Genomic DNA, 23252 nt, shown 5'->3' with positions numbered 1-23252 from the left:
ATAATATGCAGTATTGCGTGTTAAGGACGGTTCGGCGATGGGTTAAACAAGGAACGAGACCCGCCCCGGCGAGGGGGGGCGCCTGTCAATCAACGCCTGGAGAGGGGAAACCGACCGGTCGCGGCCCCCTCCGCGTTTCGAGCATTCCATTCTGGAACGTAGAGGATTTCCCAACGTTCGGAAGGAACGCGGGCCAGCCAATGAGCGTGCAGCACAGGCTGGGCTGCGGTCAGGGTTGGAGGCCGGCTTTTGCGCTGCCTCCTCCTCCTCCTCCTCCTCGCTTTCCACCCACGTGCCTTTCGCTTTGATCTCGCCGTCGCCTTCCTGCTCGCCTCTTTTTCTTTTTTTTTCCCTCCCCTTCCTCCTCTCGTCTCTTTCGCTTTCCTTTCTTCCGCGCCGGTCGAGAGGGCTTGTCCGTCTGGAGCCATGGCGGCTCGGGTGAGAGCGGGGAAGGAGAAGGATCGAGCCAGCGAAGGAGAGGAAGAGGAGAAGGAGGAAGAGGAAGAAGAAGAAGAAGACGACGGAGGTCTTTGGGAATACGATTCCACTTGGGAAGACGAAGAGGAGGGAAAGGAGGAGGAGGAGGAGGAGGAGGAAGGGAGGCGGGAGAAGAAGAGCCGGGAACCGGCTTCTCAAGCCGCTCACCTGGAAGAATGCAAAGCCCGAGAGAAGCACAGCTGGTGGCCGACCAGCCCGAAGTGGGCCTCCGCTACTCAGGTGAGAGAGATTTGCTCGGGAACAAAGAAGAGCGGGAGGCCGTCGTAGTTGCGAGGACTTCCCTGGGGCTGTGTTGTCGCGCTCCAGTTGCGCCCGATCCTAAATTGGGAGCCTCCCAGCCGGCAGGCGTTCGATCCCTAGCTAGCCGGCTCTAGGTTGGACTCCTGTGATGCGCTGTACGTGGGGCTGCCCTTGAAGACTAGCTGGGTGTTTCAGCTGGGGCAGTAGGGGACTGTTCGGTATACAGGTAGGAGTTCTCGATTTATTTATTTATTTATATTTATTTATTTATTTTAATTCCATTTATATCCCGCCCTTCTCCGAAGACTCAGGGCGGCTTACAAGCTTAGCAGTAGCCTTCATTCTATGTATATGCCTGCTTATTAGGGCTTTCACACACACACACCCCAAGCGGCATTTTTACAAAGTCAGCTTAATTGCCCCCAACAATCTGGGTCCTCATTTTACCTACCTGGGAAGGATGGAAGGCTGAGTCAACCTTGAGCCTGGTGGGACTCGAACCTGCACTAATTGCAGGCAGCTGGTGTTACTTAAGGAGGCATTAGCCCACTGCTCCACCAAGGCTCTAACAATTTAACGACAGTGTTCGAAGTTACAGCGGCATTGAAAAAAAAAGTGACTTGGGCACTGTTTCTTCACGCTTAGGTAGGACCATTGCAGCATTCCCCCATGATCATGCGATTAAAATTCAGGCGCTTGGCAACTGACTCATATTTATGACGGTTGCAGTGACACACACACACACACACACACACACACCCGGGGTCACGGGATCACCTTTTGCGGCCTTCTGACCAGCGAAGTCAATGGGGAAGCCAGATTCGCTTAACAGCCGTGTTGTTAACAACTGCAGTGATTCGCTCAACAGCTGTGGGAAGAAAAGTTGTAAAACGGGGCAAACTTAAGTTAACAACTGTCTCACTTAAGAACATAAATTTTGGGCTCATTCGTGGTCGTAAGTCGAGGACTACCTCTACTCCCAGATGCCTAGTTTCAAGATGCTCCAATTCAAGATGCTGATTTTAACCTTTGAAGCATCTGCCTGCCCATTACAACAACTGGCAAAAAAGGCCATAAAATGGGGGAAAGCTCAACAAATGTCTTGCTTAACAATACAAATTTGGGGTTCAGTTCTGGTCATAAGCTGAGGACTCCCTGTACAGCATTTCTCACCATGTTTAGGGACAATTCAAAACAATTGTAATAGTCCTAAGAGTAGTTGACACTCAAAAAAACAAATAAATAAAAATTCTGCAGATAAGATTTTTTTCCCCTTTCTGTTTCAGACAGTCTTGTCCCTTTTCATGCAAATTCTAAGATTCGGGAAGAAAGCAAGATCTGTTTACTCTAGTTTAGGGAAATGGAAAGGAAAACTTGCAAGAAAAATCTAGCAAGAAATAGAAATGTTTATATTTAGTTCTGCTGAACGAGTGAAGTATGGAAACCAAATAAGCTCCCTGTACATTTTCTCCCTGTCGTGAGAATGGCTGATGGTCAGATTCCGAAAGATCTCCTGTATGGAGAATTAGTGCAGGGAAAGCGCCCCAGAGGGAGATCAGAGTTGCGATATAAGGATATCTGCAAGAGGGATCTAAAGGCCTTGGGAATGGACACTAACAGCTGGGAAGCCTTGACCTCTGATCGCTCAGCTTGGAGGCTAAAGATGCAGCATTGTTGTTGTTAGCTGCGAAGTCGTGTCCGACCCATCACAACCCCATGGACAACGTTCCTCCAGGCCTTCCTGTCCTCTACCATCTTCTGGAGTCCCTTTAAGCTCACGCCTCCTGCTTCAGTGACTCCATCCAGTCACCTCATTCTCTCTCGTCCCCTTCTTCTTTTGCCCTCAACCTTTCCCAGCGTTAGGCCCTTCTCCAGTGAGTCCTTCCTTCTCACTAGGTCAGGGCTTTTCAACCAGTGGTAAGGGTACCACCTGTGGTACACTGGCACTTGGCAAGTGGTACGCGACTGTCCTAGAAAAGTGGTAGTGGGGGAAGGGAATGAACTGAACCAGTGGAAGCTCTGCACAAGCCTGAGCGAGAGACGGCTGGAGCTGCAGGGCTGTCAGAGCTCTGCGGAAGCGCCAGGATCAGTGCCAGGCTCCAGCTGGAGTTCAGCACTGATCCTGGCGCTTCTGAGCCCAGAGGAAGTGCTGATCAGCTGGAATGTTGCAGCATCTCCAGGGCCTTGTGATTTACATTCAGACGTTTGGCAACTGATTCATATTTATGACGGTCACAGTCTCCCAGGGTCATGTGAAGTGACCAAAACCTGCTGCAACCACCCAGCAGAGGAGGGGGGAATAAAAACCAAACACCCCCCACCCCACCCCCACTGCCAATCCTCAACAGAAATGCTCACAACAATGAAAACCTCGGACAGGAGGAAGAGCGCCACCGGGCAGGCAATCAGGTGTCTTGCTTGGCTGTGGCTCGGGGGGCACTTTTTTCAGTGCCATTGTAACTTCAAACAGTCACTAAGCAAACTGTTGTAAGTCAAGGACTACCTGTACTTCATCACTTTTTTTTTTTTTTGGTCATCAAGTTTTTGACACCTTGCTGGGCGACTGGTGGTACTCGGATGTTGCCATATGCTAAAAGTGGTACAATGGGTGAAAAGGTTGAAAAGCCCTGCATTAGGTGACCAAAGTATTTGAGTTTCAAAGGACGCGGCATGGCCTTCTCCAATTCGAAGGGACATTTGTGCGGCAGGCTGAGGCAAAGAGGCAGTCCCAGAACCAGCAAAATCTGGGGGCTGGACGGGAGACAGATTGTATCTGCCCTCAGTGTGGAAGGGACCGCCACTCTCGAATTGGCCTTTTTAGCCACACCAGATGCTGCTTTAGGACCTCTTTCCAGAGCAGGATACCATAGTCTCTCCAGACTGAAGGATGCCAATGACATTTTAGGAGTCAGAAGCTCTAATCTGAACCGGCTTGGTCTTTTAGAAATGACGTCATTTTCCCACAATCAGGGACTAAAAATAAATGAAATAAAAGTCAATGGGGTCACGGGTAAACGGTTTGAAATGCTGTTGCATAAGAGCTGAACTGAGGAAAAATCACAAGATTTTTCGCCTGCCTCGGAGGCTGTTTCTACGCTTATATTTTTTTTAAAGTGTTTTGTCTTCCGGGATGGGAGAGGAATGGCCCTTAATCAGTCCTGCTGGCTGTTGGAAAGCTGCTTTCCATATTCAGAAACCAAAGGTGAGCTGCAACGCTCTCTACATGGGGCTGCCCTTGAGGACCACTTGGAGGCTTCAACTGGTGCAGAATGCAGCCGCGCGAGTTGTGATGGGAGTTCCCCGATACTCCCGTGTAACACCTCTTCTCCGTGAGCTGCATTGGCTTCCGGTTGCCTTCTGAGTGAGATTCAAGGTGCTGGTGATGACCTATAAAGCCCGAAATGGCTTGGGTCCAGATTATCTGAGGGAACACCTGGTGCCGGCATCAACTTCCCATTGTCCTGTGTGCTCCCACAGGGAGGGCCTTCTTAGGGTACCGCCGGTGAAGGATTGCCGGCGGGTGACTCCCAGAGAGAGGGCCTTCTCTGTGGGCGCGCCTGCCCTCTGGAACCAACTTCCGATGGAACTTAGGACTGCCTCCGACCTACGCTCATTCCGCTGGGACCTGAAAACTTGGCTCTTTGAGCTGTCGGGCCTAGACTGAGGGGTTTTAATTGGATTTTAATGTTTTAACTTTTTAAATTTTGGGCTCTAAATTTAATTAATTGTTTTAAATCTTCTAATTTTTGTATGGTATGATTTTAATTGCCCTGTAAGCCGCCGTGAGTCCTACGGGAATAGGGCGGTATATAAATCAAAATAATAAATAAATAAATAAATAAATAATAAATAAACCAGAAAGAATACATGGTCATTGGAATACAGATAGCCCTTGAAGTTGGGACGAGGATTTCCATTGCTAAGCAGGGTGGTTGTTAAGAGAGTTATGACCAACTTTAAAAAAAATGCCACCGATATTAAACGTCGCTGTGGGTTGTTAACTGAATCATATCTTAATTTAACTTAACTTGGGTTTGGCTAGCCCAGGGGTAGGCAACCTTGGCTCTTTTAGGACTCGTGGACTTCAACTCCCAGAATTCCTGAGCCAGCTGACTCAGGAATTCTGGGAGTTGAAGTCCACGAGTCCTAAAAGAGCCAAGGTTGCCTATCCCGGGCTAGTCTAAAGAAAAGAAGAAATATGGGAGACATGAGGGCTGACACAAAGAAGAGGGGGGTCACGTTATTCACCAAAGCATCAGAGGGAAGGACAAGAAACAATGGATGGAAGCTGTCCAAAGAGAGAAAAGCAACCTGGAATTAAGGATAAACTTCCTGACAGTGATGACAATTAACCAGTGGAACAGCTTGCCTCCAGAAATCGTGGGTGCTCCATCACTGGAGATTTGTAAGAAGAGACTGGACAATCACCTGTCTGAGATGGTATAGGTTCTCCTGCTTGAGCAGGGGGCTGGACTAGAAGACCTCCAAGGTCCCTTTCCAGCTCTATTCTATTCTATTCTTAAAGTGAATCCAGTTTGCCTCATTGACTTTGCTTGTCGGAAGCCAGCTGGGAAAGCCGTAAATGGTGACATGTGACCCCAAGATTCTGCAACTGTCGCAAATACAGGTAGTCCTCGACTTAACGGTTCGTTTAGTGACCAAAGTTACAGCGGTACTGAAAAAAAGTGACTTATGACTGTTTTTCATACGAGCATCGCAAGATCCCCAGGGTCATGTGATCAAAATTAAGAGGCTTGGCGACTGGTTCATATATATGATGGTTGCAGGATCCCGGGGGTCACGTGATCCCCTTTTGCGACCTTCTGGCGAGCAGTATCAATGGGGGAGCCCGATTCACTTAACAATTGTGCTACTAACTTAACAGCTGCAGTGATTCACTTAAGAACTGTGCCAGGAAAGGTTGCAAAATGGGACAAAACTCACTTAATAAATGTCTCGCTTAACCACAGAAATTTTGGGCTCGGTTGTGGTCATAAGTCGAGAACTACCTCTACAGGTGGATTTGCCAAGTGTCTGAATTTTGATCGTGTGAGTCTGAGGATGCTGCAATGGTCGTGAGTGTAAGGACCGGTTGTAAGTCGCTTTTTTCCAGTGCTGTCATAACAACAAACAGTTGCTAAATCGATGGTCGTAAGTCAAGGACTCTTTGTATAACCTCTTTGCAGCCTTGACCAACAAGTGAACTTTTTTTAGAGCACATGATAGATAGTGAGCTAAATGAAGCCTATGATAAAATATTCAGACTAATGACATATATACTGGTTTTTGAATGCACAGTGCGTGTAAACACAACACTGGGCTAAGGTGAACTAAAACAATGATGTGCCAAAGACCAGGAAATTAAAAAAATATATATTTGGATGGAAAGTTTTAAGCCTGGAAGGTAATGTATGGTATTTTAAGTTGTATAATACATTAGGAGAAGGAAAGGTTGTATAAACTTGGTTTTAGTATGTTAAAGTTTAGTTGGATAGAAGAATAGTTTTATAAAACTGATATAAATTGTTTTATGTGTGATTGAAATTAATTTGTAATACCTTTTATGGGTAATATTAGAGTAGGTAATAGAATATAAGAATATAAGAATGATGTGATTATATAAAAAAAATTAAGTTTGGAAGTAATCTATGGTATTTTAATTTGTATAATATATCAGGATAATATGAATTTAAAGCTTAGTTGGGAAGAAGAACAGCTTTAGACAATTGATATAAATTGTTTTATTTGTGATTGTTTTTATTGGGTAGATTGAAAAGTATTATCTTGTTTTTGAATAATTATTGATATGATGTATATATATATATGTTTGGAGTTTATCTATATGAGTTAAAGTTCGATAGTCTATATAGTTCAGGATTGTTTGCGTAAGCTAGATTATGATTGTTTGTATTTTTATACCCTGTATTCTGCTCTGGGAAATGGGGGGGAGGGGAAAGGGAGGATGGGGTTGGGGAGGGTGGGAGGGAAGGGGGTTGGGGGGGTTTCTTTTCTTTTTTTGTTTTGTTTTTGTTGTTTGTTAAAGATAAAATGTATTCTAAAACTTTTTAATTATATATATATATATATATATATATATATATATATATATATATATATATATATATATATATCACAATTATATATATCAATTATATATATATATATATATATATCACACTGTGACCGATGAATAAAAGTAGCAAGAATTATGACGAGACCTTCTGTTATCAAAACCGCCCCCAAAACAATTTCAAGTCCTCCCTGCTTTGTTTTCTAAACTTGAAACTATATTCTGTGCAAAGATGGATGAAAAGCAGCTGGCTGGTATCTAATGCTGAGGTTGGGCTGAATATCCATCCTATTGTTCATTAAGTCCATTATCCAGCATGAGTGCTAAAAGAGGTCATTGGTTGGTCATGCGTGCAAAGAGGTCATGTTTTGATCATACGTGGATTTTTTCTGGATACAGAGGTTCACCCTTGGGTTTCTGAATATCCAAAGTATTTCTCCCACAACCAAGCATGTAAGAATATGCGATATGTGTAGAGCGGTGTTAGCCATTTGGAGATGTGTGGACTTCAACTCCCAGAATTCCCCAGCCAGCATGAAGTCCACACATCTTCAAATGGCTAAGGTTGAAAAACACTGCTGTGGAACACAAGATACAGTCAGCAGACCAACAAGGTCATGAAGTTGCTATGTGTACATTGTTCAGTGTCTCTTCACCCAGGCTAGCCTAGAAATCTGGCGTGGGTCAAAACTGTTGGGATTGCACTGCCCAATCCATATGGCTCAACCAGTCTCACTGACATTCTGCGCCGATCTGATTGTGCAAAAGCGTGTGTGTGTGCTTTTATGCACACCTGAATAGGGAGACTTAAGACTCTGATTTATCACTGAAGTGAAGTCTAAATCTGGTTTGTTTGCTTGCGCAGCAGTTCCAAAGGGTGCCACCTGATGGGTAGGTGAGCCTTGCCGGGGGGGGGGGGGGCGGCGGCTAAGTCACATTCTACACCAGGGGTCTCCCAACTTGACAACTTTAAGACTTGTGGACTTCAACTCCCAGAATTACCCACCCAGCATGGCTGGCTGAGGAATTCTGGGAGTTGAAGACCGAAAGTCTTAAAGTTGCCAAGTTAGAGATCCCTGTTCTACACAAAAGTATTGATTTAAATGTTCCTCAGTTCCAATGATTCTGGGTATTTTACAAAAATATAGTAGGTAGGTAGATAGATAGGTGGATAGATGATAGAAAGATAGATAGATAGATAGATAGATAGATAGATAGATAGATAGATAGATAGATAATAGAATATATAGAGAGACGTGGTCAGTCTCTTTAAATGATCTGAAATACAAGGTAGATTTTGAGTATTTTAAACCGGAATAAAGAGAGTCTGTCTCAATTGAGCGGCTTCTGTGGCAATAAAATTAGAAGGGAAGTAATATTTTCACTATATTCAACTTCTAGAGGTGATTGCAAAATGTCACTAATCAAAGGAAATTATAATCAGTTATATTTTCTTTTTCACAGTTGTTTGGAAGAAGGCTTATTTAAGATTTAGACCTGACAAACAGATTTCTTTTATTGTCTTTTTTTTTTATTATTAGAGCATAAATAGGCGTAACTGGAACGCAGCCAGAGATATGCAGAAATATAGGCAGCATTACCCGGTAAGATTTCCTATGTATTATGGTTACATTGATTGAGTTTCCATCTAGAGGGGTGTAATCGAAATTTTGGGTTGAAATGCCTGTTAATTTTTGTTGTCGTTTTGAGCTGATTTTCCCCTGCTTACTGATCATACACCATCCTGAAATGCAATTATTCAAGTTGGGGATCCATAAACTCTTTTTAAAAAAAAAAAAAAAAGCAACACTTGTGTTTGCTTTTTCTGATACAACTTGAGTATCAGAATAGAGTGGCTCCTTGTATGGGGACCTGTGAAGCTACTCTGGCTGCATAGAAGTTGTTAAGAATGGGGCAGCAAAGATTTATGGGTGGAAATAGTCCTTAAGAACTCCTGATACTAGGTTTAATTGTGAATGGATTAATAATACTGGATTTTAATTATTGTATTATATTGGGCATAATTATTTAATTCTTTTTAACCTCTTTTTTAACTTTTGTATTTATATTCTGATATTTATTGCCCTGTACACCGCCCTGAGTCCTTCGGGAGAAGGGCGGTATAAAAATTTAATAAATAATAATAAAAATAATAATACCCCTGTTTGCTGACCATCTCACTTCCATCTCTCCCTGCCTGTCTCTCTCTCTCTCTATCTATCTTCCAGGGATTAAGAGAAACTGAGGTCAATGAGGAAGAAATGTGGAACCTGAGCTTTTACAAAAATGAGATTAAATTTTTGCCCCGGGGTAAGGCTTTTGAAACTGCTTGGTTTTCCAAGGGGAAAGGGTGAGGATCATAATTGGGTTTCCCTGTTGGCCTTTGACATGGCAATACATTGCATTTAATTAAAGGCTTTCCTTGTTTGCTTCTCTCCTTCCTTCCTTCCTTCTCTTTTTCCCTCTGTTCTTTCCTTTCCTCCCTCCCTCTTCCCATCCTTTCTTTCTTCCTTCCTTCCTTCTTTCCTTCCTTTCTTCCTTCCCTTTTTTCCCCCTCTGTTCCTTCCTTTCCCCCCTTCTTCTCCCCCTCCTTTCTTCCTTGCGTCCCTCCTTTCCTCCCTCTCCTCTTGACTTGCAACTGTTTGAAGTTACAACCACTCCGAGAAAGCAATTTATGACTGTTTTCATACTTAACCACCATTGCAAGCATCCCCCTGGTCATGTGATCAAAATTTGGACGCTTGGCAACCGGCCTGAATTTAGGGCCTTCCAACAGGCAAAGACAGTGGGGAAGCCAGATTCAGTGAGAACAGCCGTGTTACTCACTTAATAACTGCTGTGGTTCACTTAACAACTGTAGCAAGAAAGGTCGTAAAACGGACCAAAATAATAATAATAAACCTTTATTGTCAAAGTACAACATGTGTACATTGAGATTAGCTGAGCCTCCCCCCCCGTGCTCCCTCCCCCCAACACACAGTGACAACAAACCCTCCATCCCACCACACCATGTGAACCAACTATACCACACACCGGCCTCCCAAGTCAATTCTGCATAAGATTATGTCCCATTTAAAAGCCTAACAGCCCACGGATAAAAGCTATTTTTCAGCCTGTTGGTATGGCTGGCTATATTCCTATATCTCCTACCGGATGGTAGGAGAGTAAAGAGATACCGTCCAGGGTGTGATTCATCCCTGAGAATCTTCCTCACTCTTCCAAGGCAACGAGCCCTGGCAATATCATCCAGTGGTGTCAGGGGACAGCCCACAATGTCTTGTGCTGTGCTCACCACCCTCTGTAATGCTTTCCTATCCGCGGCTGTCAGACCAGCATACCAAACCACAATACCATACGAAAGGACACTCTCCATAGTAGACCGGTAAAAGAGGGTCATTAGCTGTTGTTCTACCCTGTTCTTCCGCAAGACCCTAAGAAAGTGAAGCCTCTGTTGGGCCTTTCTAGCCACCTCTGTTGGGCCTTTCTAGTTGTGTTAACTTTCCAGGTCAGATCTTCACAGAGGTAGACTCCCAGAAATTTAAAGGAGGAAACTCACTCTACACAGTTCTCTCCGATGTGAAGTGGGGCAGGTTCCTCCTTTTTTCTCCGGAAGTCTAACACCATCTCTTTCATCTTGCTGATGTTTAGGTGCAAGTTGTTGTTACTACACCATATGGATAGTTTTTGTACCTCCGCCCTATATGCTGTCTCATCCCCACCTGTAATAAGACCCACCACAGTTGTATCATCTGCGAACTTGATTATCGCAGTGGATGGGTCAGATGATACACAATCATAAGTGTATAAAGAGTACAGGTAGGGGCTAAGCACACAGCCCTGTGGCGAGCCGGTGCAAAGCTTCAGGGGGGTGGACAAAGCAGAGCCGACCCTCACTGTTTGTAACCGATCCCTAAGAAAGTCTTGAATCCATGTCGGTCTAAATTTTGGCTGGATGTCAAGGACCACTTGACCCAGAGATAGAATGAAGAGCACCGTTTTCTCTCCTCCTTTCATAGCTGCAGACAGATGTGGATAATTTGCTTTCTGTAACTAGAAACCAAATGAGTAGAAGTAATTGCACCCGACAGTGTTCGCTCTGGGGTGTTTGTAGTTCAAGCGAGCTTTGCAAAAATGTTGTGGTTTTTTTTTAAGTCTTATTTGGCCTCCTAAAGTCAGTATGGCAGCAATCGAAAATAATTGCAGTAAGCCAAATTCCCTGGCTAAATGTGCCCTAATTTGGAGGAAGCATTGAACTACTAAGGGGAGGCGACGCCTGGCGGGGCTGCTGTGGTAAATTGCACAACAAGACTTATAAAACCAACATCTCGTTTGAATTTCTTTTATACAAGCGGTCCTCGGCTTTACAATCACAACTCGGCTCTAAATTTCTGTTGCTAAGCAAGACCATTAAGTGGGTTTCTTGCCACAGCTGTTAAGTGAGTCACCGCAGTTGCAGAGTTAGTAGCACTGTTGTTCAGTGAATTTGGCTTCCCCATGGATTTTGCTTGTCAGAAGGTCACAAAAAGTGATGACGTGACCCCAGGGCACTGCAACTGTCATAAATATGAGTCAGGTGTCTTAATTTTGATAATGTGACCATGGGGATGCTGCAACGGTCGTAAGTGTGGGGAAAAAACCCTAAGTCATTTTTCTCAGTACCATTGTAACTTCAAACAGTCGCTCAATGACAGTTGTAAGTCGAGGACTATCTGTGATTCTGGACTTCATTTCCCAGATCTAGAAGGTTGTTCTTTTCTAGCTGTAAAAAAGATTTAGAGATAGATAACCTTGGGGAAGGTATGAAAGAGGCATTAAGGAGAGACTTGGGCCAACACATTCCACAGTCCAGAAATAGAAGCGAGGGTGAGAAACGAATTCGAGATAATCCTACCTTGATGTCGCTTAGCGTCAAGAGGGAAATTTGGATAGGATTTCAAGAAGCTACAATAAAGTGCCATTTCTGGAATCCCTGTAGCAGAGGAGAGCAATTCATTTTCCCAAGGAGACACATGACAAACCAGAATTGTTATGACAATCCAAACCAATAGAGATATGAAGGTGTGTAGGAATGCACACATGCAGATATGTAAATTGAAGGGGGAAAAAATATCAGTTTGCCTTCCAATTAAAAGCAATCCATGCAGGCCAGACAGGGGCACCCAAAGAACCACATGTGGCCTGCCAGCTGTAAAATGCACAGGTATAGTGTAGTATAGTATACCTTGCTCAATAGTAGCAACTGTGAGAGGGATCTCAGAGTCCTAGTGGACAATCCCTTAACTATGAGCCAGCAGTGTGTTGCAGCTGCCAAAAAAGCCAACACAGTGCTAGGGTACATTAATAGAGGGATAGAATCAAGATCACGTGAAGTACTAATACCACTTTACAATGCCTTGGTAAGGCCACACTTGGAATACTGCGTCCAGTTTCAATCACCACGATGTAAAAGAGATGTTGAGACTCTAGAAAGAGTGCAGAGAAGAGCAACCAAGATGATTAGGGGACTGGAGACTAAAACATATAAGGAACGGTTGCTGGAATTGGGTATGTCTAGTTTAATGAAGAGAAGGATGAGGGGGGACATGATAGCAGTGTTCCAGTATCTCAGGGGCTGCCCCAAAGAAGAGGCAGTCAAGCTATTCTCCAAAGCACCTGAAGGCAGGACAAGAAGCAACGGATGGAAACTGATCAAGGAGAGAACAACCTAGAACTAAGGAATTTCCTAACAGTGAGAACAATTAATCAGTGGAACAACCTGCCTCCCGACCTTGGAGGTCATCTAGTCCAACCCACCGCTCAGGTAGGAAACCCTACCATTTCAGACCAATGGCTGTCCAGTCTTTTCTTTAAAACTTCCAGTGTTGGAGCATTCACAGCTTCTGGAGTCAGGTTGTTCCACTGATTAATTGTTCTCACAGGCAGGAAATTTCTCCTCAGTTTCCATCCGTTGCTTCTTGTCCTCCCTTCAGGTGCTTTGGAGAATAACTTGACTCCCTCTTCTTTGGGGCAGCCCCTGAGATCATTCATATCTCTCCTTGTTTTCCTTTCCTCCTTCTTCAAGGTCTGTACATTGAAGATCTCCTTGAGACGTGGCAAGATAACTACGGAGCCTTGGAAGAAAACCATTCATATATTCAGTGGTAAAATTATGTGCTCTTGTGCAATTGTTTCATTAAATACATGATGGGGTCCGGAAAAGGTCTTAGGAATAAAAATGCTAGAAGCTGGCACATCGCAGTCTGACATGTCAGTTTCCCAGTTAGAGGTAGTCCTCGGCTGGAATTTCCATGGCGGTTGCTGACTGAGTCACAACCGATTTTACAGTCTTTTTTTTGCCACGGTTGTTAAGTGAATCGCATGGTCATTAAGCGAATCTGGCTTCCCCTATTTGGCCTTGTGTGTCGGAAGCCAGACAGGAAGCTCGCAAATGGGCACTCTGGGATGCTGGAACCATCCTAAATACATGCCAGTTGCTAAACACCTTCATTAAATAATAATAAAGTTGGAAGGGAGCTTGGAGGTCATCTAGTCCAACCCCCTGCTCAGACAGGAAACCCTAATCACAACTGTGCCTATGTGCAAGGCCCACAAGCAAGTCATAAGTTACTTTTTTCAGTGCTGTTATAACTTTTGACAGGTGGCGAAATGAATAGTTGTAAGTCAAGAACTACTTATTTTTTGATTTTTTAGAAAAAGTACTTTCCCTAGGCATGGAGTTTGGTGCGTAGCAAGCGTTTCTCCAGAGCAGAGGTAGGCAACCTTGGCTCTTTTATGACTCGTGGACTTCAACTCCCAGAATTCCTGAGCCAACCACGCTGAGGGGAAAGGGAGAGGTTTCCAAGCTGAGCCATGGTGGCTCAGGAATTCTGGGAGTTGAAGTCCACAAGTCATAAAAGAGCCAAGGTTGCCTACCCCTGGCCTAGGCCTAGGCCTAGGCCTAGGCCGCTTTATGACTCGTGGACTTCAACTCCCAGAATTCCTGAGCCAGCCACGCTGAGGGGAAAGGGAGAGGTTTCCAAGCTGAGCCTTGCTGGCTCAGGAATTCTGTGTTGCAATGCTTTTTAGTACAGGTGTCTTCAAACCTGGCCCTTTTATGACTTGTGGACTTCAACTCCCAAAATTCCTCAGCCAGGTTTGTTGAAGTCCACAAGTCATAAAAGGGCCAAGTTTGAAGACTCCTGCTTGTGGACTTCAACTCCCAGAATTCCTCAGCCAGGCACGCCTGGCTGAGGAATTCTGGGAGTTGAAGTCCACAAGTCATAAAAGGGCCAAGTTTGAAGACCCCTGTCTTAAACCTAACAAACAAAATGGAGGCTGGCTGAGGAATTCTGGGAGTTGAAGTCCACAAGTCATAAAAGGGCCAAGTTTGAAGACCCCTGTCTTAAACCTAACAAACAAAATGGAGGCTGGCTGAGGAATTCTGGGAGTTGAAGTCCACAAGTCATCAAAGGGCCAAGTTTGAAGACCCCTGCTTTAGCATAAGGTTTTAATGCAAACATTGCTTGGCAATTACCCCATTAAAAGTTACAGTCCTAAGTCCCATTTTTCAGTGCCGTTATAACTTTGAGCAGTCCCTAAATGAACTGTTGCAAATTGAGGACCTCTTGCACACTTACTGTGCAAGAGTAAATTTATTGTGGAATAAATCTGACTAAAGATTTATGAGCAACGTAGAAATTTTGCAGTTTTGATTCGAGGAGCAGGCTGAGCCCAATATGTGTGAAATGCCTAATTGCTTCTTTTAGGGATGTGCAAAGTGTCTTGATCAAGATATTTTGCCCTTCCTTAACTCTTCTAAATAGCTACTGCTCACTCGGAAGCATCCGTTAAGCTGAGCGTTTAATGCTGCTGTTTTGCTGCAGTGCATTTCATTAAAGCGAGTGTTTCTTTCTGATACTTTTTGAAAAAATCTTTTCTGACTGGCAGATGTTTTGTTCCTTCCAGGCTGTTTCCTTTACGTGAACAAGGGATGAATTTTTATGCCAAACGGCTCACATGCCAAGAAATTGAGGTAGGAAGATCTTTTCTTCTTTTTGTAATATCCCATCTCATCCATGAAATTACAGTTTTGATACTTCGTCTGATTGCATCCACCGTATTTAGCCCAGCTGTGGGTATCTGGTTTGTAAGATGTACAGGAACAAGTGATTAGGACCTGTAATCCTAATTTTTAAAAGGTAAAGGTTCCCCCGCCCATGCCTGCTAGTTGTTTCCCACTCTAGGGGCCGGTGCTCATCTCCGTTTCAAAGCCGAAGAGCCAGCGCTTGTCCGAGGACGTCTCCGTGGTCATGTGGCCAGCATGACTAGACGCCAAAGGCGCACGGAACGCTGTTACCTTCCCACCGTAGTGGTCCCTATTTTTCTGCTTGCATTTTTACTTGCTTTCGAACTGCTAGGTTGGCAGAAGCTGGGACGAGTAACAGGCGCTCACTCTGTTACGCCGCACTTGGGATTCGACCCGCCAAACTGCCGATCTTCTGATCGACAAGCTCAACGTCCTAACCCACTGAGCCACCGCGTCCCTTATAATCCTAATTTAGGAGGGACTTATTTTCAGGATCCAGTCTGGATCGGTCAGTGGGACCAGAACTTTTTCTCCCCCAAAAGTTTGCTTCTTTCTTCACAAACCTTTTGACCCACTCTTTCCCTAAATGAAGAAATATGGGTAGTTCTTGATGTGTGACCACAACTGAGCCTAAAATTTAGGTTGCTAACCGAGACCGTAGTTACTTGAGTTTTGCCCTGTTTTATTACTTTTCTTGCCACAGTTGTTAAGTGAAGCGCTCCAATTGTTAAGTCAGGAACATGGTTGTTAAGTGAATCTGGCTTGCCCATTGACTTTGTTCTTCAAAAAGTCACAAAGGGTGATCACATGACCCCGGGACACTGCAACCATCGTAAATACTGGTAGTCCTCAAGTTACAACCGCAATTGAGCCCAAAATTTATGTTGCTAAGTGAGCATTTTTTAAAGTGAGTTTTGCCCCGTTTTATGACTTTTCTTGCCACCTTTGTTAAGTGAATCACTGCAGTCGTTAAATTAGTAGCACGGTTGTCAAGTTAATCTGCCCTTCCCAATTGATTTTGCTTATCAGAAGGTTGCAAAAGGGGATCACATGACCCTGGGACACTGCAACCGTCATAAATGTGAGTCTATTGTTAAGCATTCAAATATAAACCCATGTGACCATGGAGATGCTGCAATGGTCCTAAGTGTGAAAAATGGTCATAAGTCACTTTTGTCGGTGCCGTTGTAACTTCAAACGGTCACTAAGCAAACTGTTGTTAAGTCAAGGACCACCCGTATAGGCCAGTGGCCAAGCGTCTGAAGTTTGAACACGTGACCATGGTCATAAGTGTGAAAAACAGCCATAAGTTACTGTTTTCAGTGCTGTTGTAACTTCAGACAGTCTCTAAATTAATTGTTATAAGTCAAGGACTATCTGTAAGGCTCATTCCAATTAGCGCTTTTTATATTGCAATGCTTTCGAATAATAGCAACAGCACTTAGACGTATATACCGCTTCACAGTGCTTTACCTCTCTTAAGCGGTTTACAGAGTCAGCCTATTTGCCCCCAACAATCTGGGTCCTCATTTTATCGACCTCGGAAGGATAGAAGGCTGAGTCAACCTTGAGCCGGTCAGGATCGAACTCCTGGTAATTGGCAGAGTTAGCCTGCAATACTGCATTCTAACCACTGCACCACCAATGGAACGGAATGGAATATCAATAGCACTTAGACTTATATACCGCTTCGCAGTGCTTTAAAGCCCTCTCTAATCCATTTACAGAGTCAGCCTACTGCCCCTAACAATCTGGGTCCTCATTTTACCGACTTCGGAAGGATGGAAGGCTGAGTCAGCCTTGAGCTGGTCAGGGTCGAACTGCTGGCAGCCGGCAGTCAGCAGAAGTTGCCTGCAGTTCTGCATTCTAAGCACTGCACCACCACGGTTCATAATAAAGCTTTAACCCAAACATTCATTGGTGGTTTCCCCATCAAAAGCTACATCCGCCAAATTAAACAGTAGAAATAGAATGCCAAATAGCAAAAAAAAAAAAAAGAGAGAGAGAGAGATGAAATAGCAAGTTACAGTTAGGGTAGATATTTCACATGATATTTTTTTATATGCCTAAGTGTACCGGAGGGGTGGGGGTGTGATTTGATATTTGATATCTTTTTTTGATATCTCAGGCCTTCAAGAAATCTAAAGAAGTCATGGAGAGGTTCATCCGGGCTTATAAACTCATGTTGAAATTTTACGGCATCAGCTTAGTCAGTGAGGAAACAGGAGAACTGGAAAAAGCTGAAAATTGGTATGAGCGATTTGGGAACCTCAATCGGTGAGTTTCTTCAGAGATTATCTCTCAGCCTGCTTTCGCCTGCACGCTTCATAACTGGCCCCTTTATCTGACACCAGAATTGCTGCAGATGAATTGAAACCAATAAGAACTAAGAGGAAGGGTCAGCATAGGCTCTGATGTGGAGGTCCTTGGTGTTCTCTGAGCTTGGTTGTTTTCTTTCAGTTGTTTCATTATTATTATTATTATTTTATTATTTATTAAACTTATATACCGCCCTTCTCCCGTGGGACTCAGGGCGGTTCACAAGGTTTTTTTAAAAAAAAAACAATACAAAAATTACAAAAATTAAAAACAACTAAAATGATTACATTAACCTTGCATAAATAAAAATCCCAATTAGAATCCAATTAAAACCCCAATTAATACTCTCAGTCCAGGCCAGAAAGCTCAAAGAGCCAGGTCTTCAGGTCCCGGCGGAATGAGCGAAGGTCAGGGGCAGTCCTAAGCTCTACAGGCAGCTGGTTCCAAAGGGCCGGCGCACCCACAGAGAAGGCCCTGCCCCCGGGTATTGTCCGCCGGCAATCTTTTACCGGCGGCACCCTGAGAAGACCCTCCCCGTGGGAGCGCACAGGATGAAGGGAACTTGATGCCGGCAGCAGGTGCTCCCTCAGATATCCCGGACCCAAGCCATTTAGGGCTTTATAGGGCATCACCAGCACCTTGAATCTCACCTGGAGGGCAACCGGAAGCCAATGCAGCTCGCGGAGCAGAGGTGTTACGTGGGAGTATCAGGAAACCCCCATCACAACCCGCGCGGCTGCATTCTGCACCAGCTGAAGCCTCCCAACTAGGTAACATCATCAGTTCTAGAAGGGAGGGTGTTTGGAAGGAGGAGGAGGAAGAGGACTGTGGGGTCCTTGGTGCTCTCGGAGCTGGGTTGTTTTCTTGCAGACGTTTCATTACCCAACTAGGTAACATCATCAGTGCTAGAAGGGAGTGGATTTTGAACTTATTTTTATAAACTAGTCGCTTGCCAATCAATGTTGGTAGGAATGCCCTTGGTAGTTCCTTGATTATTTGCTGTTATTTGCTATTTGATTATTTTTCTGCATTAATATTTGCTCGAATTGGGTATTGCCTACTTCATTTTTGGTCCAGTGTTAGTCTCGATGTTAATCTTTGCTTATACGGGTATTGATTGCAGGTGAGGAGGTGCGTTGGACTTTTTGTTTCCTATGGGGTTTTTTTTATATTGTCTCCGTTGAGTGACATGTAGTTGTTGTTTACCTGCCTACTGATAGCCAATTTGTTTGAGTACCAGGCTTAGTACCACTCCCTTCAAGCAATAATAATAATAATAGTAATAGTAATAGTTGCTGCCAGCATCCTAGGTATCAACCAGGTATCTCCTTAAAATGCAAGATGTTCTGAGTAGCGCAGTTTTTTGTAGCTTTGCTGGAGAAGTTGCAGGAAGCTGCAATTTCTTGATGTAAAAACTTTGCAAAACACGTCAAGAAATTGCAGCTTCCTGCAATAACTCCAGCAAAGCTACAAAAAAAACTGCACTACTCGGAACATCTTACATTTTAAGGAGATACCTGGTTGATACCTAGGATGCTGGCAGCAACCTCTGTCAACCATTAGTGCCATTCAGTTTGAGTGTTCAGTTGACTGAGTTTCATGTTTTATGAATAAAAGTTTTATAATAATAATAGTAATAATAATGATGATGATAATGATGGAAGGGATCTTGGAGGTCATCTAGTCCAACCCCCTGCTCAGGCAGGAAACCCTATACCATTTCAGACCAATGGCTGTCCAGTCTCTTCTTAAAAACTTCCAGTGTTAGAGCATTCACAGCTTCTGGAGGCAGGTTGTTCCACTGGTTAATTGTTCAGTGGTGATGTTATCTAATTGGGTAAGTCTGAAAGAAAATCACCAACTCGGAGAGCACCCAAGACCCCACAGTTCAACCCTGAGCTACAAAAATTATCTTCGATCAAACAATGATCACCTGTGGTTTTTGCACAGAGTAAATTGTCATTTCGTACATGCATAAGCTCCTTTGGAATAAGCAATATATTTAGTAAACAATTCTTTGGGACTGGTTCTTTGTGAAACCTTCAGGCTGTAGTTCTTGTGTGAAAAAAATGTCTAGCTCAAAGCACCCCATCTTGAGTTTGGAACTTTGGGTTAAGTGAGGACAACGTCTAGGCACACTTCTGTAATAACAAGGTTGGAAGGGACCTTGGAGGTCTTCTAGTCCAGCTTCTGCTCAAGCAAGAGACACTATTATCATTTCAGACAAATGGTTGTCCAATCTCTTCTTAAAAACCTCCAGCGTTGGAGCATCCCACAACTTCTGGAGGCAACTCCTTCCGCTGATTAATTCTTCTGCCAGGAAATTTCTCCTTAGTTCTAGGTTGCTTCTCTGCTTGATTAGTTTCCATCTGTTGCCTCTTGTCCTGCCTTTAGGTGCTTTGGAGAATAGCTTGACTCCCTCTTCTTTGTGGTAACCCCTGAGATACTGGAACACTGCTATCATGTCACCCTCGTCCTTCTCTTCATTAAACTAGACATACTCAATTCCTGCAACTGTTCTTTGTATGTTTTAGCCTCCAGTCCTGTAATTATCTTTGATGCTCTTCTCTGTACTCTTTCTAGAGTCTCAACATCTTTTTGACATCGTGGTGACCAAAACTGGATGCAGTATTTTATTTTTTTATTTTAATCCCATTTGTATCCCACCCTTCTCCGAAGACTCAGGGCGGCTTACAATCTAAGCACAAATCAAATGTGCTTAGCAATAGCCTTCATTCTATGTATATGCCTGCTTATTAGGGCTTTCGCCCCCCCCCCCCAAGCGGCATTATTACAAAGTCAGCTTATTGCCCCCAACAATCTGGGTCCTCATTTTACCTACCTCGGAAGGATGGAAGGCTGAGTCAACCTTGAGCCTGGTGGGATGCGAACCTGCAATAATTGCAGGCAGCTGGTGTTACTTAAGGAGGCATTAGCCCACTGCTCCACCAAGGCTCAAGGTGGCCTTACCAAGTGTGGCCTTACCAAGGCATTGTAAAGTGGTATTAACACTTCACGTGTTCTTGATTCCATCCCTCTGTTAATGCAGCCTATGACTGCTCAGGCTTTTTTGGGTTGTCGGCAAAAGCATTATGAAACAGGATGCTGCAAATGTCCATGAATTAATTAATTAACTTTTCATACTGCTTAACCTGCTCCAGGCAGGCAGTGTACAATGTAATCATTAAAATTAAGCATTTAAAATGCTTAAATGAAGCTCAGTTGTCGGCTGCCCGAAATTCAGTCATGTGACATCCAGGGAAGGGAGGAAACTCACTCATCACTAGAACTTCAAATCCAGATCATAAGTAGCCCCCCCCCACCCGGTAGATCTGTCATAACTTCAAATGGTTGCTAAACAGCTGGTCACAATTCGAGAACTACCTGTAATACAGCTTTTATTTTTCATCACCCAACTAGGTAATGAATTCCATTGTTCGTGTCTCAATTGTACTTCATTCTCCTTCTTTCCCCCCTCCCTTTGAATGGTTGCTAAGCAGCTGGTGGTAGATTGAGGCCTACCTATGATACAGATTTTGAATTCCATTTTTTATATCTCAGTTGTACTTGATTGTTCTTTTCTTTCTCCCTCCCCCCCCCAACATCTTGTCCTCCTCATTTTTTTTATTTTTGGTCCAGGTACAGCCACAACAATTTACGGATCACTCGCATCTTGAAATGCTTGGGAGAGATGGGCTATGAACACTACCAAGTGCAGCTGGTCAAGTTCTTCCTGATAGAGACTCTGGTCCACCAGATGTTGCCTCGGGTGCTGAGAAGCGTCTTAGATTACTTCATGTTCACCATCCGCCACAAACTCAAACGACGGGAATTGGTCTATTTTGCCTGGCAACACTTCAAACCAAAGCACGAATTTGTCTGGGGCCCTCCCAAGAAACTCCGGAGGTTCAAACCTCAGTCCTCGGAGCTTCTGATTAATCCAGAAGAGGAAGAACACACCAAGAAAGGAGACGGAGAGGTTGTGGAGAAGGACAATGTTGAGTCACCCCAAGTAATCCTTCAGAGACTTACAGAAAGGAAGTCTTCTGGGCAGGAAGAAGCTGGAGAAAGTCTAGAAAAAGAGAAACATGGGTTGTCAGAGGAGAGCTGTGTTGCTCACTATGATTTGGGTACAACAATACATCATAACCATGTTGAGCAGCCTGCAACCAGCATTAGTGCCACGTTGAGCCTTTCAGCCAGTAACTCTATGCAGGATAACGGTATTGGGAGGAGAGCGTTAGATGGTGATCTGATGCAAGATGGGGAGTTTGTAGAACCACAGCTGAAACCTGTAGATGACTATAAGACTTCCAAAAGAGCAAATCAATCTCGCCTTGCCTTGGGAGAGAAGGAAGCCAAAGGAGACAGTGAAGAAGGCAGAGTAGCTTCAGACTGTCCCTTGGAAAGAAAGGATCGTGCTGATGAGTGTGTGGGTGAAGCTGAGGGAGAAAACCTCAAGGAAGCTAAGAAGAGGAAGCTGGAGCTGAACAGATTAAGTGGAGAAATCCCTGAGGCATCCAAAAGCTCCAATGATATCGAGAGGATCTCCCAAAATCTCGGCGAGGTGGTGATTACCAAGGAGGAAATTAGCTTCTTGGCCCCCAAAGGTGGCAGTGAGGAGGAGTCCAGAGACGGGAAGGAGGTTGAATCCCTTGATGCGGTGAGAAAGAGACGGAAAGTAGACATTGCACCCAAAGATGATTCTTCAGAAGTAGGCAGTGAGCTGATCCCATCTAAAGACCAAGGAGCAAGTTGTAGCATTCACGACGTTAAGGAGACAGATCTTGTCTGCCAAGAAGAAACCAAAATGGCGGCCAGTCCTTCTGCAGACACTTTGATAGGACATAAGGCTGGAGGTGTGGATGGGTTGGCTGATTCCAAAAAGAATGACCACCCTGGAGATAGCCGTCTTCTGGAGAAAGTGAACGAACAAGAAGCTACTGCTCCAACAGAAAGTGATGTCCCTTGGTTGTCTGAAACGATAACAGTTCGTGAAAGGGGTGTAAGAAACAACGCAGGATGGAAAGAGCAGGATTTTGAAGAGACATCGGATGGTTTCCTAGAAAGGAATGAAATCTCCAAAATCAAGGAACATGTAAACACCACGGCTGGACCAGAAGAAGAGTAAGTCCTATCCCAGATCGGATGAAAACGGTCCCAAAATACTAGAGGTCCGAACGGCATGTATCTTTTCAAAAGCAGATCAAAATAACCATTGCTTGGTTTATGGTTTGGTCTCTCCAGGTTTTTATAAACATGGAATGTGATTGACCACGAAGGGTGACGTCTTTACCCGTGTGTGACTTGCGCATCGGATAGTCCCACTTCTAGAAGTCTTACGTCTTCTAATTAATTGCCCGTGGGCTTTGTTCTTTTTTAACGGAAAGCACAGACCTGTTAAAATACAATGTATGCAACCTGGCAGGTGTGTTTTTCAGTGTTTACTAGATGAGCCACAAGAATGTTGTTTGCTAAATTAAGTTTGTCTTTGTTAAATAAAGATCTTTTAACTTTTTGAGGTGACATTTATGATTTCTTATTAAGGAAGAAGGAGTGAACTAAACCAGGGCTTTTCGACCTTTTCATCCATTGTGCCACTTTTAGGATATGGCAACATCCGAGTACCATCAGTCACCTAGCAAGGTAATAATAATAATAATAATAATAATAATAATAATAATAATAATAATAATAATAATAATAATAATAATAATAATAATAATAATAATAATAATAAGTTCTAAATAAATTCTAAATAAGTTCTAAATTATTTGATTTCTATACCGCCCTTCTCCCGAGGGACTCAGGGCGGTTCACAGGGCATATATAAATAGCAGTACAAAAATTAAAAAGAAATTAAACCAATGCCCAATTAAAATACAACAACAATAAAATAGTAAAAAAAAACATTAAAAAACCCATATTCCCTCATCAGGCCAGACCAGCTAGTTCAAATAAGTGGGTCTTCAGCCCGCGGCGGAAGGAGCGAAGGTCCGATGCCATCCGGAGCTCAACCGGCAGTTGGTTCCATAATGCCGGAGCACCCACAGAGAAGGC

At 43.9% G+C, this 23252-nt stretch overlaps 1 protein-coding gene and 1 long non-coding RNA gene across 2 annotated transcripts in view; one reads left to right on the top strand and one right to left on the bottom strand.

The window, feature by feature from the left end:
- LOC310639380 overlaps positions 1–23252 on the bottom strand; it is a 472331-nt gene that overhangs the window by 216697 nt on the left and 232382 nt on the right. The window lies entirely within an intron of this gene.
- OGFR (opioid growth factor receptor) lies at positions 343–22711 on the top strand. The gene is made up of 7 exons (XM_083360840.1): positions 343–717; positions 8350–8412; positions 9037–9118; positions 12870–12948; positions 14753–14819; positions 17002–17150; positions 20832–22711. Exons 1-7 carry the CDS (start codon positions 427–429, stop codon positions 22321–22323), a joined length of 2223 nt encoding a protein of 740 aa, XP_083216966.1. The 5' UTR covers positions 343–426; the 3' UTR covers positions 22324–22711.

The sequence above is a fragment of the Vipera ursinii genome (assembly GCF_947247035.1).
Source record: "Vipera ursinii genome assembly, chromosome: 3".
NCBI lineage: Eukaryota > Metazoa > Chordata > Lepidosauria > Squamata > Viperidae > Vipera > Vipera ursinii.
Note: the sequence above shows the minus strand (reverse complement) of the source record. Positions and strands in the feature narration are given on the sequence as shown.